At 48.9% G+C, this 18,074-nt stretch overlaps 1 protein-coding gene and 2 pseudogenes across 1 annotated transcript; 2 read left to right on the top strand and 1 right to left on the bottom strand.

The window, feature by feature from the left end:
• Nucleotides 1-4,284: 4,284 nt before the first annotated feature.
• LOC114945132 (uncharacterized) lies at nucleotides 4,285-9,402 on the bottom strand. The gene has a single exon (XM_085479714.1). The coding sequence runs from the start codon at nucleotides 9,400-9,402 to the stop codon at nucleotides 4,285-4,287; it is 5,118 nt and encodes a 1,705-aa protein (XP_085335840.1).
• A 1,169-nt stretch (nucleotides 9,403-10,571) lies between these two features.
• Nucleotides 10,572-12,498, top strand: LOC146724490 (large subunit ribosomal RNA; annotated as a pseudogene).
• Nucleotides 12,499-15,508: 3,010 nt separating this feature from the next.
• LOC146724489 (small subunit ribosomal RNA) lies at nucleotides 15,509-16,689 on the top strand (annotated as a pseudogene).
• The last annotated feature ends 1,385 nt before the right edge of the window (nucleotides 16,690-18,074 follow it).

The following is an 18,074-nucleotide window of genomic DNA, read 5'->3' as shown; positions in this document are numbered from 1 at the left end:
GTTACGCTAGAAGATGTGAGATCTGAAAGAGTAGCTCTAGAAGAGTTTCTCTTTAATGAAAACAATAAAATCAATAAGAATACAATTAAGTTCATATTGTCTAAGTGGGTGCTACTAGAAGGGAAATTACAAGAGAGTATCGTTGAGAGAGAAAAATTAAAGTGTACTTACCTGGCATCGAAAAATTCTATCAGTTCGATGTCCTATGTTCAAGTGGCGTTCACTCCATGGTCCGGAACAGCAGCATCTGAAACAGAAAAAAAAGAAATTATCCAACGTACTACACTAAAAAGCGGATTCAAGACTAATTCTTCGGTAATGATTGTTAAGCCTTTAAATGAAAAGGACAATTTAACGTGTGAGGATGTCAAAGAAAAACTTACAAAGAAAATGAATCCGTTAATTAAAGAAATAAGGATTAAAAGAATGAGAAAGGTGGGAGACTGAGGCATTCTAGTGGAAACGGAAGGTGGAAACGAATTAAAAAAGATCCAGCAGATAATAGAAGACAATGAATGCGGGCTGAAAACAGAGCTGCCTAAGAAAACTGGACCCAGTATGATAGTATATGACGTAGAAAAGTCGGTCACAAAGGAGCATTTATGAGACAATTTTGGTCTAAGAATGTTGGAAAACTTGGAATCGCCAAGCAGGAAAATGAAAGCAGGGTTAAATACAGATACAACACATTTGTTAAAACCAGAAATACTAATAACTGGGTAATAGAGGTGACAGGAGAGATAAGAAGAAAACTCTTGGAGCAAGAACGACTATATATTGACTGGAGATCATACAAGGTTAATGATTACTTAGCCTTGACTAGGTGCTTCCGTTGTCTAGGCTTAAGCCACAGTGTTAAACACTGCAAGGAAAAGACCCCCACTTGTGGACAGTGTGGGGGGGGGGGGCGGGCCATATAAGCACCAATTTCTCAGAGAGAGAGAGAAATCTGCAGTCTGCGCTAATTGTACAAGAGCTAAAAGGAAAGACACACATCATACTGTAAGTGACAAGAGATGCCCGGAGTATCTAAGAGTAACTGAAATCGTAAAGAATAAAATAGATTATACATAATGATAAAATTCTTTCAAATAAATGTTGGCCGTTCGCAGACGGCATCATACGAATTAAGATTAAAAGTAGAGGAACAAGGCATTGATGTGTGTCTGATACAAGAACCATACGTATTCCAAGGACAAGTCAAAGGCTGCGCTTCACTTGGTGCAAGAGTTGTTCAAAGTAATAAGGTGACAGATACAAAAGCTGCTATAGTTGTATATAATCAGGAAATAACTGTCACAAAAATCGAACAGTTTACGGACGAACATATAGCTTGCGCACATATAGTACATAATGAAGTAAACTTATATTTGGTATCAGTTTATTGTCAATTTTCCATGGAGCTAAACTATTTTATTAATAAGTTGGAGACTATAATAGAAACGTTCAAAAGCCACGACATGATCATATCAATGGACTCCAATGCTCACTCCAAAACTTGGTACTGCAAAGAGAACGACGCGAAAGGCGAATTACTCGAGGATTTCCTAATAAATAAAAATGTATACATTTTGAATCAGCCTGGAAACGAACCAACGTTCTCTACTATAATAGGAGAGGCCAATATAGACTTGACTGTGGTGAATAGTGGAGTCCTGAAGGATATTAATGATTGGAAGGTCTTCCCGAAAATGACTTCCTCAGACCATAATTGTATATACTTTGAACATAACAACAATAAAAATTCAGAAACAAATCAGGTAATCACAGGACAACTCTATAACTTAAAGAAGGTCAATTGGGATCAGTTTGGCGATGTTATTAAATCAGAACTCAATGGGACCTTTTGTAAAGAAATCACAAATACAAGTCCGGGAAACGCCGTTAATCTATTTAATAGAAAGATTGATCTTATATGCAGTAGCAATCTAAGTAGGAGAAGAACTCTGTCTAGGAAAACAGTACCGTGGTAGAGCGAACAACTGACCAACTTAAAGAAAAGATTGGCGGCATCTCGTAGAAGCTGTAAACGGTACAGGAAACTTAAATATGAAAAGGCGTATGAATACAGTTTTGATATATACTGCAGACAAAGGAGGGACTACAAGAGAGGGATTGGAAAGGCAAAAAAGGACTCGTGGAATGATTTCGTGAAACGGAACACTACGAAAAACCCTTGGGGACTGGCATACAAGCTAATGATGGGAAAGATTAAAAATAGTAATATCCTAAGTACGATTAAATTAGGTAGCGATTTTACAACTGATTGGACTTCATCGGCGAAGTGACTTTTGGAAACATTAATGCCGGATGGAAAGGAAAGTACAGAAGCAGAGGATTCACAAAACATAAAGAACAGGTATAGCGAATACTTAAACTACAATATGGAACAGGAAATAAGAATGGACGAAATAGATGAAGCAATTAAAAAAACAAAGAAGAAAAAAGTTCCTGGTCCGGATAAAATAACAGCGGAAATATTAAAAATAGTTTGGAAGGCAGCACCAAACGCACTTTACTCACTCTTTAACACATGCTTTGATAAAAACAGCTTTCCAAAGCAATGGAAACAGGCGGATTTAAAACTGCTGCTCAAAAGCCCTGAAAAGGATCCGAGCGATCCTAAATCGTACAGGCCAATCTCACTGTTGTCAGTTGTTGGGAAAGTGTACGAAAGAATCATGGTACAACGTTACAAAGTAATTTACGAAAGTCTAGAAATGTGCTCCGACAATCAATATGGCTTCATAAAGGAACGATCAACGGAGGACGCAATATGCAGAGCGGTCAGCAGCGTGAAATCGGCCGAATCAAAGTACGTAATGGGCATATTTGTCGATATAAGTAGAGCATTCGACAATCTTTCTTGGATTGGGATTTTGGACAGGATTAGGAGTGTGCACTGCACAAGGAAGTTGTTTGAGGTGTTCATGGATTACTTTTCGAATCGAGAGGTACAATTGGCAAGCCGGGAGAGTGAATTGGGGGTATCCAAGCTCCTGAGTAAGGGGTGTCCTCAGGGTTCCATTTTTGGGCCCACAGCATGGAACATAGTTATGGACCAATTATTAGTGGAACAAAAAACTGAAGCTGAAACGAGATCTGAATACATAGCATATGCGGATGATATTCTAATCCTAGTGCCAGGAAAATCCAGGAAACAATTAGAGGAAGAGGCGCAGAAGGAAATAAACAGGATAATGAAATGGAGTACGGATAGCGGGTTACAAATATAGGAAAATAAAACAAGGGCTGTGTTATTAAAAGGGAATTTGGATGCTGAAAGGAAGCTGTTCGCGAACGCGCTGCGTGAGAGGAATCGAACGACACCAAAAAAGGATGAGTCACTTTTAGTATAAAAGAAACTTTTAATATACGAATCTTTACGGAAATATAATGTACAATACTTAACAATTAAACGCACAAAAAATTAACACAAAATCTAATCAGTTTCAGCGGACAATTCGAAATCAAAAGAAAAGGCGGTGGTCGTCGATTTAATGTTCTGCGGTTTTTCTAAGCGGTTTACTCTTATGCGTACACGGCGGAAAGCGATAAGACCGCAAACCGGGTGTGAGCTCCTCTTTTATCATTTTCGGAGAGGAGCCCACCCTCGCGTGAAGCGCCAATAATTTTGCGTGATTTTAAAGTGGCGCATGCTCAATAGCATATAATTATTCGGCGGAACGGTTGCGACACCGTTACTTGTTTGTGTATTTGAGCGTTTTTTATATGACAGCTGTCAATTTACGACTCTTTTTTATTCCATTACAAACAAATGTGACTTTATTATTGCCGATCGAAGATTCTAGAATTTAACAATAACTATTTTCGAGATCGAACCTTGTCTCGACTGAAAACGTATAATATATGAAAATCCTAATTACATTTTACTGCCGAAATAATTTAACTGGCGATAAGAATTATTTTGCATCTCAAACATCCCGCCCGCCTTGTCGCAACGTGACAAATGGTTGATGATGATTTCGGCGCGGATCACATTCCGATGGTGATTGATGGTGGGGCGGGCTCGCGTCGGCGCGGCGAAATTCACGTGATGATCGCGTGTTGCGAATCGATCAGCTGAGTCGACGAAAACACGTGGTGATCGCGTGATGTGAATCGATCAGCTGGAACGGCGAAAACATGTGGCAGATGTGAACGGCGAGTGTGAGATGCAGTGAGCGGTGAAAATGAGACAAGTTTTCGTGCGGTGGTGAGCGAAACAAGTGATGTGTGACAATTGATATGGTGCATGATGTGATGATTGTGTAGTGAGTGATGCTATGTGTCAATGTGCGGTGTAGGCGCGTCGTTCACGCCCGGAAGAAACACGAGCTTGACGAGTGGGCGCACGAGCTCGGACGTGGCCGTTCGGATGGTCACGACGCGAGTAATTCCGTCGTCTCCGGGGTGCAAACGCAATATGCGAGCGAGAGGCCATCGGCTCGGAGGGGTGATCTCGGAGCGCACGAGACAGAGATCGCCGACGTGGGGTGCAGGTGCATCCTTGAGCCACTTGGTGCGTGGGGCGAGTCCGTGCACGTATTCGGATGACCATCGCTGCCAGAAGTGATCCCTCATCCGCTGCAGGTGACGCCAACGTGACAAGGTGGACACCGTCTGCTCTGTCAATGACGGTTCCGGCAAGGCGAGGAGCGGTGCCCCAACGAGGAAGTGACCGGGGGTCAGCGCCGAGACGTCCTCTGGATCATCTGAGAGTGCCTGTAACGGACGTGAATTCAGACAAGCTTCGATCTGGGCGAGGAGTGTGCTCAACTCCTCGAACGTGAGGGTGGTCTCGCCGATCACCCGACGGAGGTGAAACTTGGTCGACTTTACGGCGGCCTCCCACAAACCACCAAAGTGCGGGGCCGCTGGCGGGTTGAAGTGCCAGCGGATTCCTTGAGCGGTGGCGGCAAGGATGACACTTTGACCTTCGGCTGTCGCTGCGTTAAAGAGACCTCGCAGCGTCCGATCTGCCCCGATGAAAGTCGTGCCGCAGTCGCTGTAAATCTCAGCGCACAAACCCCGGCGGGAGATGAAGCGGCGCAGCGCGGCGATGAAGGCCTCCGAGGTGTAGTCCGAGACAACTTCTAAGTGAATGGCCTTCGACCAGAAGCAGACGAAGACGGCGATGTATCCCTTGTGCGCACGGTGTCCACGCCCCTTGCTGGTCCGGAGGAGGATTGGTCCCGCGTAGTCCAAACCGGTGCTGAGGAACGGTCGAGTTGGCGTTACTCGGTCCCGAGGAAGGTTGCCCATCGGAGGCTGTGGTGTTGCGGCGCGCCATCGAGTGCAGGTCACGCATCGGTGTAGCTGCTGTTTGACGGTGGTCCTTCCTCGGGGCACCCAGAAACGCAGGCGGAGCAAGCCGAGAGTCAGTTGCACACCTCCGTGCAGTGTCCGTCGGTGGCAGGAATCAATCACCAGCCGAGTCAACCATGATGCCGCCGGGATGATCATTGGATGTCTTTCGTCGAGTGGTAGCTGAGCATGCTTGAGACGTCCTCCGACGCGCAGCACGCCTTGATCATCGAGGACCGGACTCAACCTCGCTAGGTGGCTTCGCGGTGGACTAGTGCGTCCAGCAGAGGCCGCAGCTACGTCCGTAGGAAAGTGGAGCGCCTGCACCACTCGCAGCCATCGAAATAAGGCGACGTCCAGCTCGTCCGGATGCAAAGTGCGGCCAAGTATGACGTCGCGTCTCGCCGGATTGAGCCATCGCCGACACCATGCAGTAACTCGCAGCAGCCTTTGTAGCGTCGGGAACCGGAGGAGGAGGTCAGGTTCGGCCGTGATCGGTGCCTTGACCACCAAACTGGTGGCTCGCTGCTCCGGGAGGTCATCCTCTGCGGCTTCGATGACGGAACAAGGCCATGCAGTCTCGTCTCCTGACAGCCAGGTAGGTCCTGTCCACCACAGTTTATGCTTAATGAGTTCGTCAGGAGTAACACCGCGTGATGCACAATCTGCAGGATTCTCTCGTCCAGCGATGTGTCTCCATTGAGCGTCTGGCAGCAGGGTCTGGATCTGAGACACTCGATTGGCGACAAAGGTTTTCCAGCGGGTGCTGTGTCCTTGAATCCAGTGGAGCGTGACCTTTGAATCTGACCACAGATGCACTGGCGTCGTTGTCAAACCGAGAGTAGAGCGCACGTGGAGCATGAGCGTGGTAAGTAGAGCTGCTGCACAGAGTTCCAAGCGAGGTAACGACACCTGCTTGACAGGTGCGACCTTGGATTTTGCCATCAACAGGTTGATTGATGTTTTCTCTGTTGCAGCGTTGCGGATGTACACCACGGCGGCGTACCCTCGCTCTGATGCGTCGGCAAACCCATGGAGCTGCAGTTGTGAATGGTCGGTCCCAGTGTTGAGCCAGCGAGTTATGCGGATGTCATCTAGAAGAGGAAGCTGATTCAACAACTGCCTCCAGCGGTGTGCGTCCTGATCAGGCAGCGGGGAGTCCCAGTCCAGCCGTTGAAGCCACGTCGTCTGAATCAGAATTTTGGCTCTGATGACGACAGGTGCGAGCCACCCCATCGGGTCAAAGAGTCGAGCCGTCTCGGCCAAAACTCGTCGCTTCGTGAAGTCGGTGATTGCACGCGGACGTATGGTGAAGGAGAACCAGTCACCTTGCGGATGCCATCGGAGGCCCAAGGTAGCGTGACTCTCTCCCTCCCATGAGTGCGGTTTGCGTTGATGCCGATGTTCCGGTGGAACTCCGGTGAGCACCTGCTGATCGTTGGCAGCCCACTTCCTCAAAGGAAATCCGCCCGCCATGCAAAGACTCCGTAGTTCCTGCTGAAGGTCGATAGCGTCCTCCAAGCTATCAGCGCCGGTGACCACGTCGTCGACGTAGCAGTCGTGTCGCAGTGCCTTGACTCCGCGTGGATATCGTGCCTCTTCGTCTGCTGCGAGTTGATGAAGAGTCCTGATGGCGAGAAAGGGTGCACACGCTAGCCCGTAGGTCACGGTCCTCAGCTCGTACTCGTGGACGTCATCAGAGCTGGTGTGGCGCCACAAGATGGTTTGCAGGCGACGATCCTCCGGATGTACAAGAATTTGTCGGTACATCTTCTCGATATCCGTGACGAGAACGTACCGATGCCAACGCCAACGAAGTAGGACATCAGCGAGTGTTGGCAAGAGATTGGCTCCAGTGAGGAGGTGTGCGTTCAGCGACTCTCCGGACCGTGTGCGCTGGGAGCCGTTGAACACGACCCTGAGCTTCGTGGTCGTGCTTGACTCCTTGAGGACCCCGTGATGCGGTAAGTAGCACCTAGGGCTGCAGGTTGTTGAAGTTGTGCTGACCTCCATATGTTGCAGGTTCTCGTATTCCTCCATGAAATCTCGATAGAGGTCACCGAAGCGAAGATCTCGTGCTCCCTTCCGCTCCATGGCTTCCAGGAGGCGCTCTGCGGGTCGACGAGTCTCGCTGAGCGATGTCGGCGGCGGTGAAGTACATGGCAGCCTCACCATGTACCTGCCACTGGACGTGCGAGTGACCGTGCGCACGTAGAAGTCTTCGCACCTGGCTTCGTCGGCGGTGAGCGGTGTCCCAGCTACTGGCTCGCGTTCCTGCTCCCAGAAGCGTCGAACCATGTTAGCGAGGTCGTGGTCTGTGGTGCACTGGAACGTGCGGCGATGGCCTTCGGGTGCTGCGGCGTCGTAGCCTCCGGACAAGATCCATCCTAAGCTCGTCTGCTGGGCGATCGGCATCCGTGATCCGCCCTTGCGAAGGCCTTCCTCAAGGATCAGCGAGTAGACTTCTGCCCCCAGAAGTAACTCCGCAGGATCGTCATCCAGGAAGCGCGGGTCGGCCAATCGAAGTCCGTGGATGTGAGGCCAGCTACGATCTTCACGTTGAGCGGTGCCGTGTTGCAATGAGATGCGCGGCAGCACAAAGGCCACCACGCGAAGCTCGGCATTGGTCACGTCAGATGTGATGTCTATCGTGACCTTGCCACGCGCTGATCCAGAGCGAGTCCCTCCGATGCCGAAGATGGACAGATCCGTTGAAGCTCGAGGCAGCCGAAGACGCTGAGCCAGAGCCTCAGAGATGATGGACACCTCGGAGCACTGATCTATCAAGACTCTAACCTCGTGTGGTGATCCGTATCGATCAGCGACCTTGACGCGAGCGGTTGCGAGAAGGACGGCCTTGTGCGTCTTAGCTTGCCGTGCAGTGACCAGTGTGGTGGCAAGTGAAGTGGCCTCAGCGGATGGTGTTGATGTGGATGCCCCGTGCAGCATGGTGTGGTGTCGTGCGTTGCAGGTGAGGCAATTCTTTTTTGACTGACACCGTGCTAAGAAATGATTGCCTAGGCAGTTGAAGCACAGTCGGTTGGTTTCCACGAACGTTTTCCGCTCAACCGCAGTCTTGGCCTTGAAGCTTTTGCACGTCATCAAGGTATGGTTTTCACGGCACAGTGCACAGTGAGGTGAATCCGCGCCTTGGTGCTTCGTGACGTGCGCTTTGGCGAATCGTGATGTTTCGCCAGGTCCCTTTGTGACACTCCTCGGTCGTGCGGCGTTGAGCGTCAATACTCGTCGATTAATAAAGTCGAGAAGTGCCTCGTTCTGTGGTGGTTCGGTGGAGTCTGAAGTGGTTGACTCCCATTCGAGACGAGTGCGTGCGTCGAACAGTTCGACGACCAGGTGGTTGAACAGGTCCATCCCATGCGAGTTGATAGGACGTCCGATGCTCTCCTGTGCGTTGACTGCGGCGGTGACAGCGTTGTGGATGCGGCTCAGCTCCTCGGCGGTATCTCCCTTCATCTTTGGCACGGCGGTAAACGTGGCAAAGTTGGAGCGGATTAATTCTCTTTTGTTATTGTAGTGCTTGTCCAAGATTGCCCAAGCGCGATCGTAATTGTCACTCGTGACAGGTAGTGACTTTATCAACTTTTCAGCCGGACCTGTCAGACACGAGCGGAGGTGGTGGAGCCGCTCAATGTTCGAGATCGAATTGCTGCTCACAATGGACAGAAAAAGATCGCGAAAGGATGGCCAATCGGCGTAGGCGCCAGAGAACGGCGGCAACTTGATGCGCGGCAGCGAAGACTTCGATGCGACGTCGACGGCTGGAGATACGTTCGGCTTCCGGAAATGTTCGGCATAACTGTCCAAGGTACTGCGTTGTGCAACGTACAGATTTTCCGTATCTCCATGCAACTCCGACTTGTAGTATTCGCTCTCACAATATTTTTCTTTCAGAGCTGCGCGAATGAGATCATGCTGTGCCTCGAATTTCGTCCACAGCTGATCTAAGATTCTGGTGCGCGTAGATACGGCACTGGCGGTGATGTTGGTCGTGCCCAGCTTCTTCAGGTATTCCACGGAGCGCGAAATACGGACCTGGATCTCACGTTGGCAATCGATCAACGTGTTCACATCCATGGTGAACTACGAGCACTCACGAACTACACGAAGACACGTTCACAAACTTGCGGGTGCCGGCGAGAAGTATCCGGCTCGAAGGACCAGGGTATGTTCGCGAACGCGCTGCGTGAGAGGAATCGAACGACACCAAAAAAGGATGAGTCACTTTTAGTATAAAAGAAACTTTTAATATACGAATCTTTACGGAAATATAATGTACAATACTTAACAATTAAACGCACAAAAAATTAACACAAAATCTAATCAGTTTCAGCGGACAATTCGAAATCAAAAGAAAAGGCGGTGGTCGTCGATTTAATGTTCTGCGGTTTTTCTAAGCGGTTTACTCTTATGCGTACACGGCGGAAAGCGATAAGACCGCAAACCGGGTGTGAGCTCCTCTTTTATCATTTTCGGAGAGGAGCCCACCCTCGCGTGAAGCGCCAATAATTTTGCGTGATTTTAAAGTGGCGCATGCTCAATAGCATATAATTATTCGGCGGAACGGTTGCGACACCGTTACTTGTTTGTGTATTTGAGCGTTTTTTATATGACAGCTGTCAATTTACGACTCTTTTTTATTCCATTACAAACAAATGTGACTTTATTATTGCCGATCGAAGATTCTAGAATTTAACAATAACTATTTTCGAGATCGAACCTTGTCTCGACTGAAAACGTATAATATATGAAAATCCTAATTACATTTTACTGCCGAAATAATTTAACTGGCGATAAGAATTATTTTGCATCTCAAACAGAAGCCCAGGGTCTTCTTAGGGCAAAAAAAGATAAAATTTTGTACAGAAATAAAGTATCTCGGAGTATACATGGATGAAAAGCTATCGTTTTTGCCGCATATAAGATATACTAAGGAGAAAGTCAGGAAAATATTCGCTAAAATTAAAAGAGTCAATAGAAGTAGATGGAGAATAGGAAGAGGATGTTTAAAACTGTTATATAAATCTCTTTTACTGCCAATTATGCTATATGCTGTGGGGGCGTGGTATCTAAGAGCCACTCACTCTCACGCTAGAAGGCAATTGGACGCTGCCCAGCGCTTTGTTATATTAGCAACTAATAATATCTGCAGAACAACATCAACTGAAGCACTACAAACTCTGACTGGTACTTTATCTATTGACTTGCAAGCTGTTAAAGACGCTGCATTTTATAATATTAAGAAAAATAAAAATTTTATTTATGATAACATGGAAATAAAAACGACTTTTGAAGAAAGAACAAAGGAGTACATAAAAACATTAAAGTCCCAAGTTGTTAAAAAGTTAGAAGAAACGTAACAACACAGATGGAAAAATTCGCTCAAGGGCCGTATTACATATACCTATATTCCCAATGTGACATTCGTGGGAAAAAATCCCTGGTTCGTTCCAAATCAGAAGATGTTCTCCATACTATCTAGTCACGGTTCTACAAACGATAGACTATTCAGATTGGGGTGAAGTTCAACACCATCCTGTCCCTATTGCGATAATGAGGAGACAGTATATCATATTATCTTCTCTTGTATAAAATATGAACATTTAAGAAACGAACGAATTAGGGAATTGAGAAATGAATGTCTTTCTGATATGGAAAGACTTATTAAAACGAAAGAAAGTTACAAAGAATTTGTTGTTTTTATTGAAAAAACATATGAAATATGGAAATGGTTTCGCTGAGTAGAATGGCTCGCGTCCACGTGGCGGGGATGGAAACGTTAGTACGAATTACTGACGGCTAAGAAGCCAATAATGAATTTAATAAATTTCTATAAAGAAATAAACTTATACATAACCACTTGAACATATACGATCACATTATGTGAACGAGTTAGATGAATACAATTAAGCATTAGATAAAACAAGCGGATATGATATAACATTGGGAGCCGCGAAATGAAAGGTGCAACAAATAATAAATAATAAATGTCCCTATCTACTGTCTAGCGAAACCACTGCCAAGGGAACGGGCTTGGAAAAATTACCGGGGAAAGAAGACCCTGTTGAGCTTGACTCTAGTCTGGCACTGTAAGGAGACATGAGAGGTGTAGCATAAGTGGGAGATGGCAACATCGCCGGTGAAATACCACTACTTTCATCGTTTCCTTACTTACTCGGTTAGGCGGAGCGCGTGCCCCGAGGGCTTCGCGCCCCGGCGGTCACTGTGTTCTAGAGCCAAGCGTGTCAGAGTGGCGTGAGGCCTCGGCCGATCGCCTTTAATACTCCCGCGTGATCCGATTCGAGGACACTGCCAGGCGGGGAGTTTGACTGGGGCGGTACATCTGTCAAAGAATAACGCAGGTGTCCTAAGGCCAGCTCAGCGAGGACAGAAACCTCGCGTAGAGCAAAAGGGCAAAAGCTGGCTTGATCTCGATGTTCAGTACGCATAGAGACTGCGAAAGCACGGCCTATCGATCCTTTTGGCTTGAAGAATTTCAGCAAGAGGTGTCAGAAAAGTTACCACAGGGATAACTGGCTTGTGGCGGCCAAGCGTTCATAGCGACGTCGCTTTTTTGATCCTTCGATGTTGGCTCTTCCTATCATTGCGAAGCAGAATTCGCCAAGCGTCGGATTGTTCACCCGCCAACAGGGAACGTGAGGGGTTTAGACTGTCGTGAAACAGGTTAGTTTTACCCTACTGATGACTAGTCATTGCGATAGTAATCCTGCTCAGTACGAGAGGAACCGCAGGTTCGGACATTTGGTTCACGCACTCGGTCGAGCGGCCGGTGGTGCGAAGCTACCATCCGTGGGATTATGCCTGAACGCCTCTAAAGCCGTATCCTCTCCAGTCGAAGGTGGCAATGATATCTCTAGGAGTCTCGTGAGTCAAAAGGCGCAATGTGTCAAAACAATGTGACACTACTAGGCGGCCGGTACTCGGGCCGGTCGTCGCACGAGCCCGGTTTGCCGTACGGCGCCATCGCCCGTCGCCAGGATCTCACCGCTACGACGGCACGGCGTCTAACGGTCGATCATGGGTTTCGCAAGTTCGATGTCGAGACTCGGAATCGTCTGTAGACGACTTAGGTACCTGGCGGGATGTTGTACTCGGTAGAGCAGTTACCACGCTGTGATCTTTTGAGACTCAGCCCTCGGCTTGAGGATTCGTCTTGTCGGTTAGACGAGACTCCACACGTTCGACGGCGAAAGAAACACGCCGCGAACGGACTTGGAAAAATTTCTCGCTCGCCGGCGAAAGCAACACGCCGCGAACGGACTTGGAAAAATTTCTTGCTCGCCGGCAAAAGCAACACGCCGCGAACGGACTTGGAAAAATTTCTCGCTCGCCGGCGAAAGCAACACGCCGCGAATGGACTTGGAAAAATTTCTTGCTCGCCGGCGAAAGCAACACGCCGCGAACGGACTTGGAAAAATTTCTCGCTCGCCCGGCGAAAGCAACACGCCGCGAGCGAACTTGGAAGAATTTGTCGCTCGTCCGGCGAAAGCAACACGCCGCGAGCTAACTTGAAAAAAGCGGCTTGTGCGGCCGGAGGTGTCGCCCGCCAACAAAAGCAACACGCCGCGATCGGACTTGGGGTACGGGCGGCGCGTGCCGCCGGAGGTGTCGCCTGTCAACGAATGCAACACGCCGCGATCGGACTTGGGGTACAAGCGGCGCGTGCCGCCGGAGGTGTCGCCCGCCAACGAAAACAACACGCCGCGATCAAAGTTGGGGCACGGGCGGCGCGTGCCGCCGGAGGTGTTGCCCGCTTACAAAAGCAACACGCCGCGATTGGACTTTGGTACGGGCAACGGTTGCGGCCGGAGGTGTCGCCCGCTAACCAAGGCAACACGCCGCTATCGGGCCTGGAAAAATTTCTCGCTTGCCGGCGAGAGCAACGCGCCGCGAGCGAACTTGCGCCTGTTCCCGAGTTCTCGCTTGTACCGCTAACGAGCGAGCTAAATGAGATTAATTAAATGAGGACGCATCGGAAAGTTTATTCGTGCAAACACTCCGGCTTCGCTTATCGGCATCCTGCCTGCATTCGTCCACGTATCGGTCGTAGAATCTCGAAGATTGTGCATCCGACGGGTGGTAACCGGAAATTAGCAGATATCGTAATAATCGTGTTGCGCGGTCGTGCGGAGCGTCGAAAAGTACGAAACCTTTGTCCGAAACGTATTTCCGTATCGTAGTATTATCTCCTCGTAGCGGCGCTACTCGCCGTCAAGTGCCCCGCAGGTACCGCCGGCGGGCGACGGACTTGGTGAAATCATTCGGTCGTCCGGAGGTGTCGCCCGTCCCGGAGGTGCCGTCCGTCCCCAAGTTGACGCCGGCCGTTATGTGGTGCCGCACGTATAATCACGCCCGTAACGTGCCGTCTCGGTTGCCGCGCGCGTGATTTCGCATCGGGCGAGTGTTCCGTACCGTAATCGCGGTCACCGCAGCTTGCGTGTTGCGTATCATCCGTAATAATTCGAAATATATGTCTCCGACAAGTGGGTTTGAGACACGTTTCGAGTTAGTAATCGGACAGCGCCCTCATGTCGAGCGAGCGCCGAATAGTAAGTAACTTTCGTCCGAAACGTTTTTACGTAGCTCTCCTCGTTGCGGCGCCGTAAATCGTCGTTAAGTGTTCCAGAGGTACCGCCGGCGGTCGTCTGACTTCGAGAAATCATTCGGTCGTCCGGAGGTGCCGCCCGTCCCGGAGGTGTTGCCCGGCCCAGAGGTGTCGCCCGGCCCGGAGGTGCCGCCCGACACGGAGGTGCCGCCCGGCCCGGAGGTACCGTCGGTGCTTATACCTTATTGTCCCGGCATTTCGTTTGTTTCCTTCTTAATTAATGCTAATTATCGTTGTTTGACATTCGCCATACGGCTATCGTGATAATATTTTATCGTACAATAGGACTTTTCGATCGTTCGCTCTCCGCGACAAAGTCTCGATTGAACGCGCCTTTCGACGCTCGCGCTCGCATACGGCCGTGCGTAGGACCGTGCGTCGCCGACCGCCTGGCCGGCCGGTTGGGTACTATAAGAGATAAGTCGCGCTCGGCGCGTCGAACGAGTCGAGCGAGTCCGGACGAGTCGTAAACGTACTTTCTCGAGTCTCACGCCACTCCGGCGTGTTTCGACCGCTCTCCGTACCGTCGCCGACCGCTTGGCCGGTCAGTTGGGTACTATAAGAGGTAGGAGAGATTAATATTGTACGTGTCGCGCTCTCGACGTTGACAAACGAAGAATCGCCCGAACGGGTCGAGAACGGATTTTGTCGAGTCGCGACTCTGACACGGAGAGAACATTTATATAAAATGTTTGATTTTGGAAACCACGAATATATAAAATAATATACGATCGTCGCAGAACGCGCCGCCGCCAAGTCTTCTCATGCTTGGAGGTTGCGTGTCTCGCGAGAACGTACGTTCGACTCTCGCGTCGTCTCGTATTCCTCTTCGCCGGGGATTACGGTGCGGCTCTTCTCGTTCGTCGCCGAACGCGCGCAAAATTAACGCACACTTATTTATTACGAGCACAGCATTGCCACGAGTCGGTATCGCAAGACCGAATGGCTCTTATGTGGCGCGCACGCCTCTAGTGTGTTGGCCGCGCGGTTCCCTCTAGTTTCGTACGCAGCAGCGGAATCGTCGCGCTTACCGAGCATCTACTCCACGGATACGAGTTTGCGGGAAGAGTTGCTTCTTCCCGCTCGCTTTGTACGCCGTAGCAAAATCTTATTGCTGGTCGTGTGCGGTTAAACGCGTACGAACCAGACAGAACAGTCCTTGACGTCTAAGCATCGCCATCGTCGATCTAGCGTCAGGGTGAATCGCGCGGTCTCTCGAGACCGCGCATCATAACATTTGGGAGAATAAGAACACGAGTATTTTGATCTTGTGGATTTTTGAACGGAGAGGAGGAGGAAGAAGAGAGGCGGCGGCGTCGGGGGTTTACTCTCGCCTCCGTCGTTCTCTCGTACGCTTTACATAATAGCGTTAAACACAGCAGAGTGTCGCCGACCGGCTGAGCAAGACCGGCGGCAAATAAAATGGCACATACGAGCGTGTCGCGCGCGCGTCGGTGTTTCGGCATCGAACGCGCGCGCGCGCGAAAAAGAGCTAGCGACGAGTCTTCGGGCTCGCTCGCGAGTTACTCCCTTGCGAGTAACCGAACACGAAACTCCCTGGTTGATCCTGCCAGTAGTCATATGCTTGTCTCAAAGATTAAGCCATGCATGTCTCAGTGCATGCCGAATTAAGGTGAAACCGCGAATGGCTCATTAAATCAGTTATGGTTCATTAGATTGTACCCACATTTACTTGGATAACTGTGGTAATTCTAGAGCTAATACATGCAAAACAGAGTCCCGACCAGTGATGGAAGGGACGCTTTTATTAGATCAAAACCTATCGGTGGCGGACGGCTCGCCGTTCGTCCACCGTTTATTTTGGTGACTCTGAATAACTTTGTGCTGATCGCACGGTCCTAGCACCGGCGACGCATCTTTCAAATGTCTGCCTTATCAACTGTCGATGGTAGGTTCTGCGCCTACCATGGTTGTAACGGGTAACGGGGAATCAGGGTTCGATTTCGGAGAGGGAGCCTGAGAAACGGCTATCACATCTAAGGAAGGCAGCAGGCGCGCAAATTACCCACTCCCGGCACGGGGAGGTAGTGACGAAAAATAACGATACGGGACTCATCCGAGGCCCCGTAATCGGAATGAGTACACTTTAAATCCTTTAACGAGGATCCATTGGAGGGCAAGTCTGGTGCCAGCAGCCGCGGTAATTCCAGCTCCAATAGCGTATATTAAAGTTGTTGCGGTTAAAAAGCTCGTAGTTGAATCTGTGTCGCACACCGTCGGTTCACCGCTCGCGGTGTTTAACTGGCGTGATGTGGGACGTCCTACCGGTGGGCTTAGCCTCGCGAGGGGCGGCCCAACTAATATCCCGTCGCGGTGCTCTTTACTGAGTGTCGAGTCGGGCCGGTACGTTTACTTTGAACAAATTAGAGTGCTTAAAGCAGGCTACCTTCGCCTGAATACTGCGTGCATGGAATAATGGAATAGGACCTCGGCTCTATTTTGTTGGTTTTCGGAACCCCGAGGTAATGATTAATAGGGACAGATGGGGGCATTCGTATTGCGACGTTAGAGGTGAAATTCTTGGATCGTCGCAAGACGGACAGAAGCGAAAGCATTTGCCAAAAATGTTTTCATTAATTAAGAACGAAAGTTAGAGGTTCGAAGGCGATCAGATACCGCCCTAATTCTAACCATAAACGATGCCAGCTAGCGATCCGCCGAAGTTCCTCCGATGACTCGGCGGGCAGCTTCCGGGAAACCAAAGCTTTTGGGTTCCGGGGGAAATATGGTTGCAAAGCTGAAACTTAAAGGAATTGACGGAAGGGCACCACCAGGAGTGGAGCCTGCGGCTTAATTTGACTCAACACGGGAAACCTCACCAGGCCCTGACACCGGAAGGATTGACAGATTGATAGCTCTTTCTTGATTCGGTGGGTGGTGGTGCATGGCCGTTCTTAGTTGGTGGAGCGATTTGTCTGGTTAATTCCGATAACGAACGAGACTCTAGCCTGCTAAATAGGCGTACCCTATGGTATCGCGGAACTTTTGAAAGAAAATCTGCCCGATTTTTTAGAAGAAGTTCCACTATTTGAAAGAAATAAAATGTTCTTTCAACAAGACGGTGCTTGACCACACAACGCCAGGATTGTAACAAACTACTTGAACGAGCAGTGTTCGAGATTCGAACGGTAATAACCCGCGAACAAGAAAGCGTTAAAATATTCATGCATCTCGATCATGCCTCATGCAGCATGCATATAATTTATTAATTAATATCGTGGTCTAACATGCGTATTTTAAATTATATTTAAATTAGCGCTCGGCCGCGAGAGTATACGGATACTCCGCGCCTTCGAAAACAAGCGCTTAAAACAGTCTAAATTGTAAACACCGCTGTCGCGCGAGAGGAGAGAAAAACAAGTAAATAATTACAGTAAACGTTCCTTCACCCTTAATATCACAATAGAACGACAGCAAATGTACTCGAATATTCTAGAATTACAAGGCGTATATAAGCCTCCTCTCTCGCGACCGCGGCGCTTTTTCCGATTGCTCATCGCGAATAAAGTGTGTTCATACGATAAAGATTGCTTGTCTTTGTCTAATTCATTACCGTTGCTTGCGGACACTTAGTAATTTACGACTCGGCTAATTCTCTCGGTAAATTCGGTGCGGTATATTAATTGTAATTTTTGTTAATAGTTTATATAAATATATTTTTTTTGTGAACGTTACGCGTGTGTCGAGTGTTGTGTCTATTTCTCGGTCTCGCTTCCGACCACGTCCTATCCATCTTTCCGTCGCGCACAAGCAGTTTCCTGGACGTTGGATGGGTCGGTATGGCCCGATACGTTGGCCCGCAAGATCCCCGGACCTTAATTCTCTTGATTTCTTTTTATGGGGATACTGTAAGGAATCAATATACAAAACGCTTCCCGAGAACGTCGACGACTTAGAAACCAGATTGCGATTTGTAATTTGGAATATCGAAGAGGAAGTAATGGAGAACGTCCAATTAAATTTATTTAAACGCATGCGAGCTTGCATAAGGATGGATGGTGGTCATTTTGAGCACCTATTATAAATTAATCCGCTCTTTTCAGAGCGACCAAAGTCAATCCGCTCTTTTCAGAGCGACCAAAGTCAATCCGCTCTTTTCAGA

The sequence above is a fragment of the Nylanderia fulva genome, unplaced genomic scaffold (genome assembly GCF_048542155.1).
Source record: "Nylanderia fulva isolate GAGA-0341 unplaced genomic scaffold, ASM4854215v1 Scaffold1290, whole genome shotgun sequence".
NCBI lineage: Eukaryota > Metazoa > Arthropoda > Insecta > Hymenoptera > Formicidae > Nylanderia > Nylanderia fulva.
The sequence above is the reverse complement of the archived record's forward strand: the minus strand, read 5'-3'. Positions and strand labels throughout refer to the sequence as shown.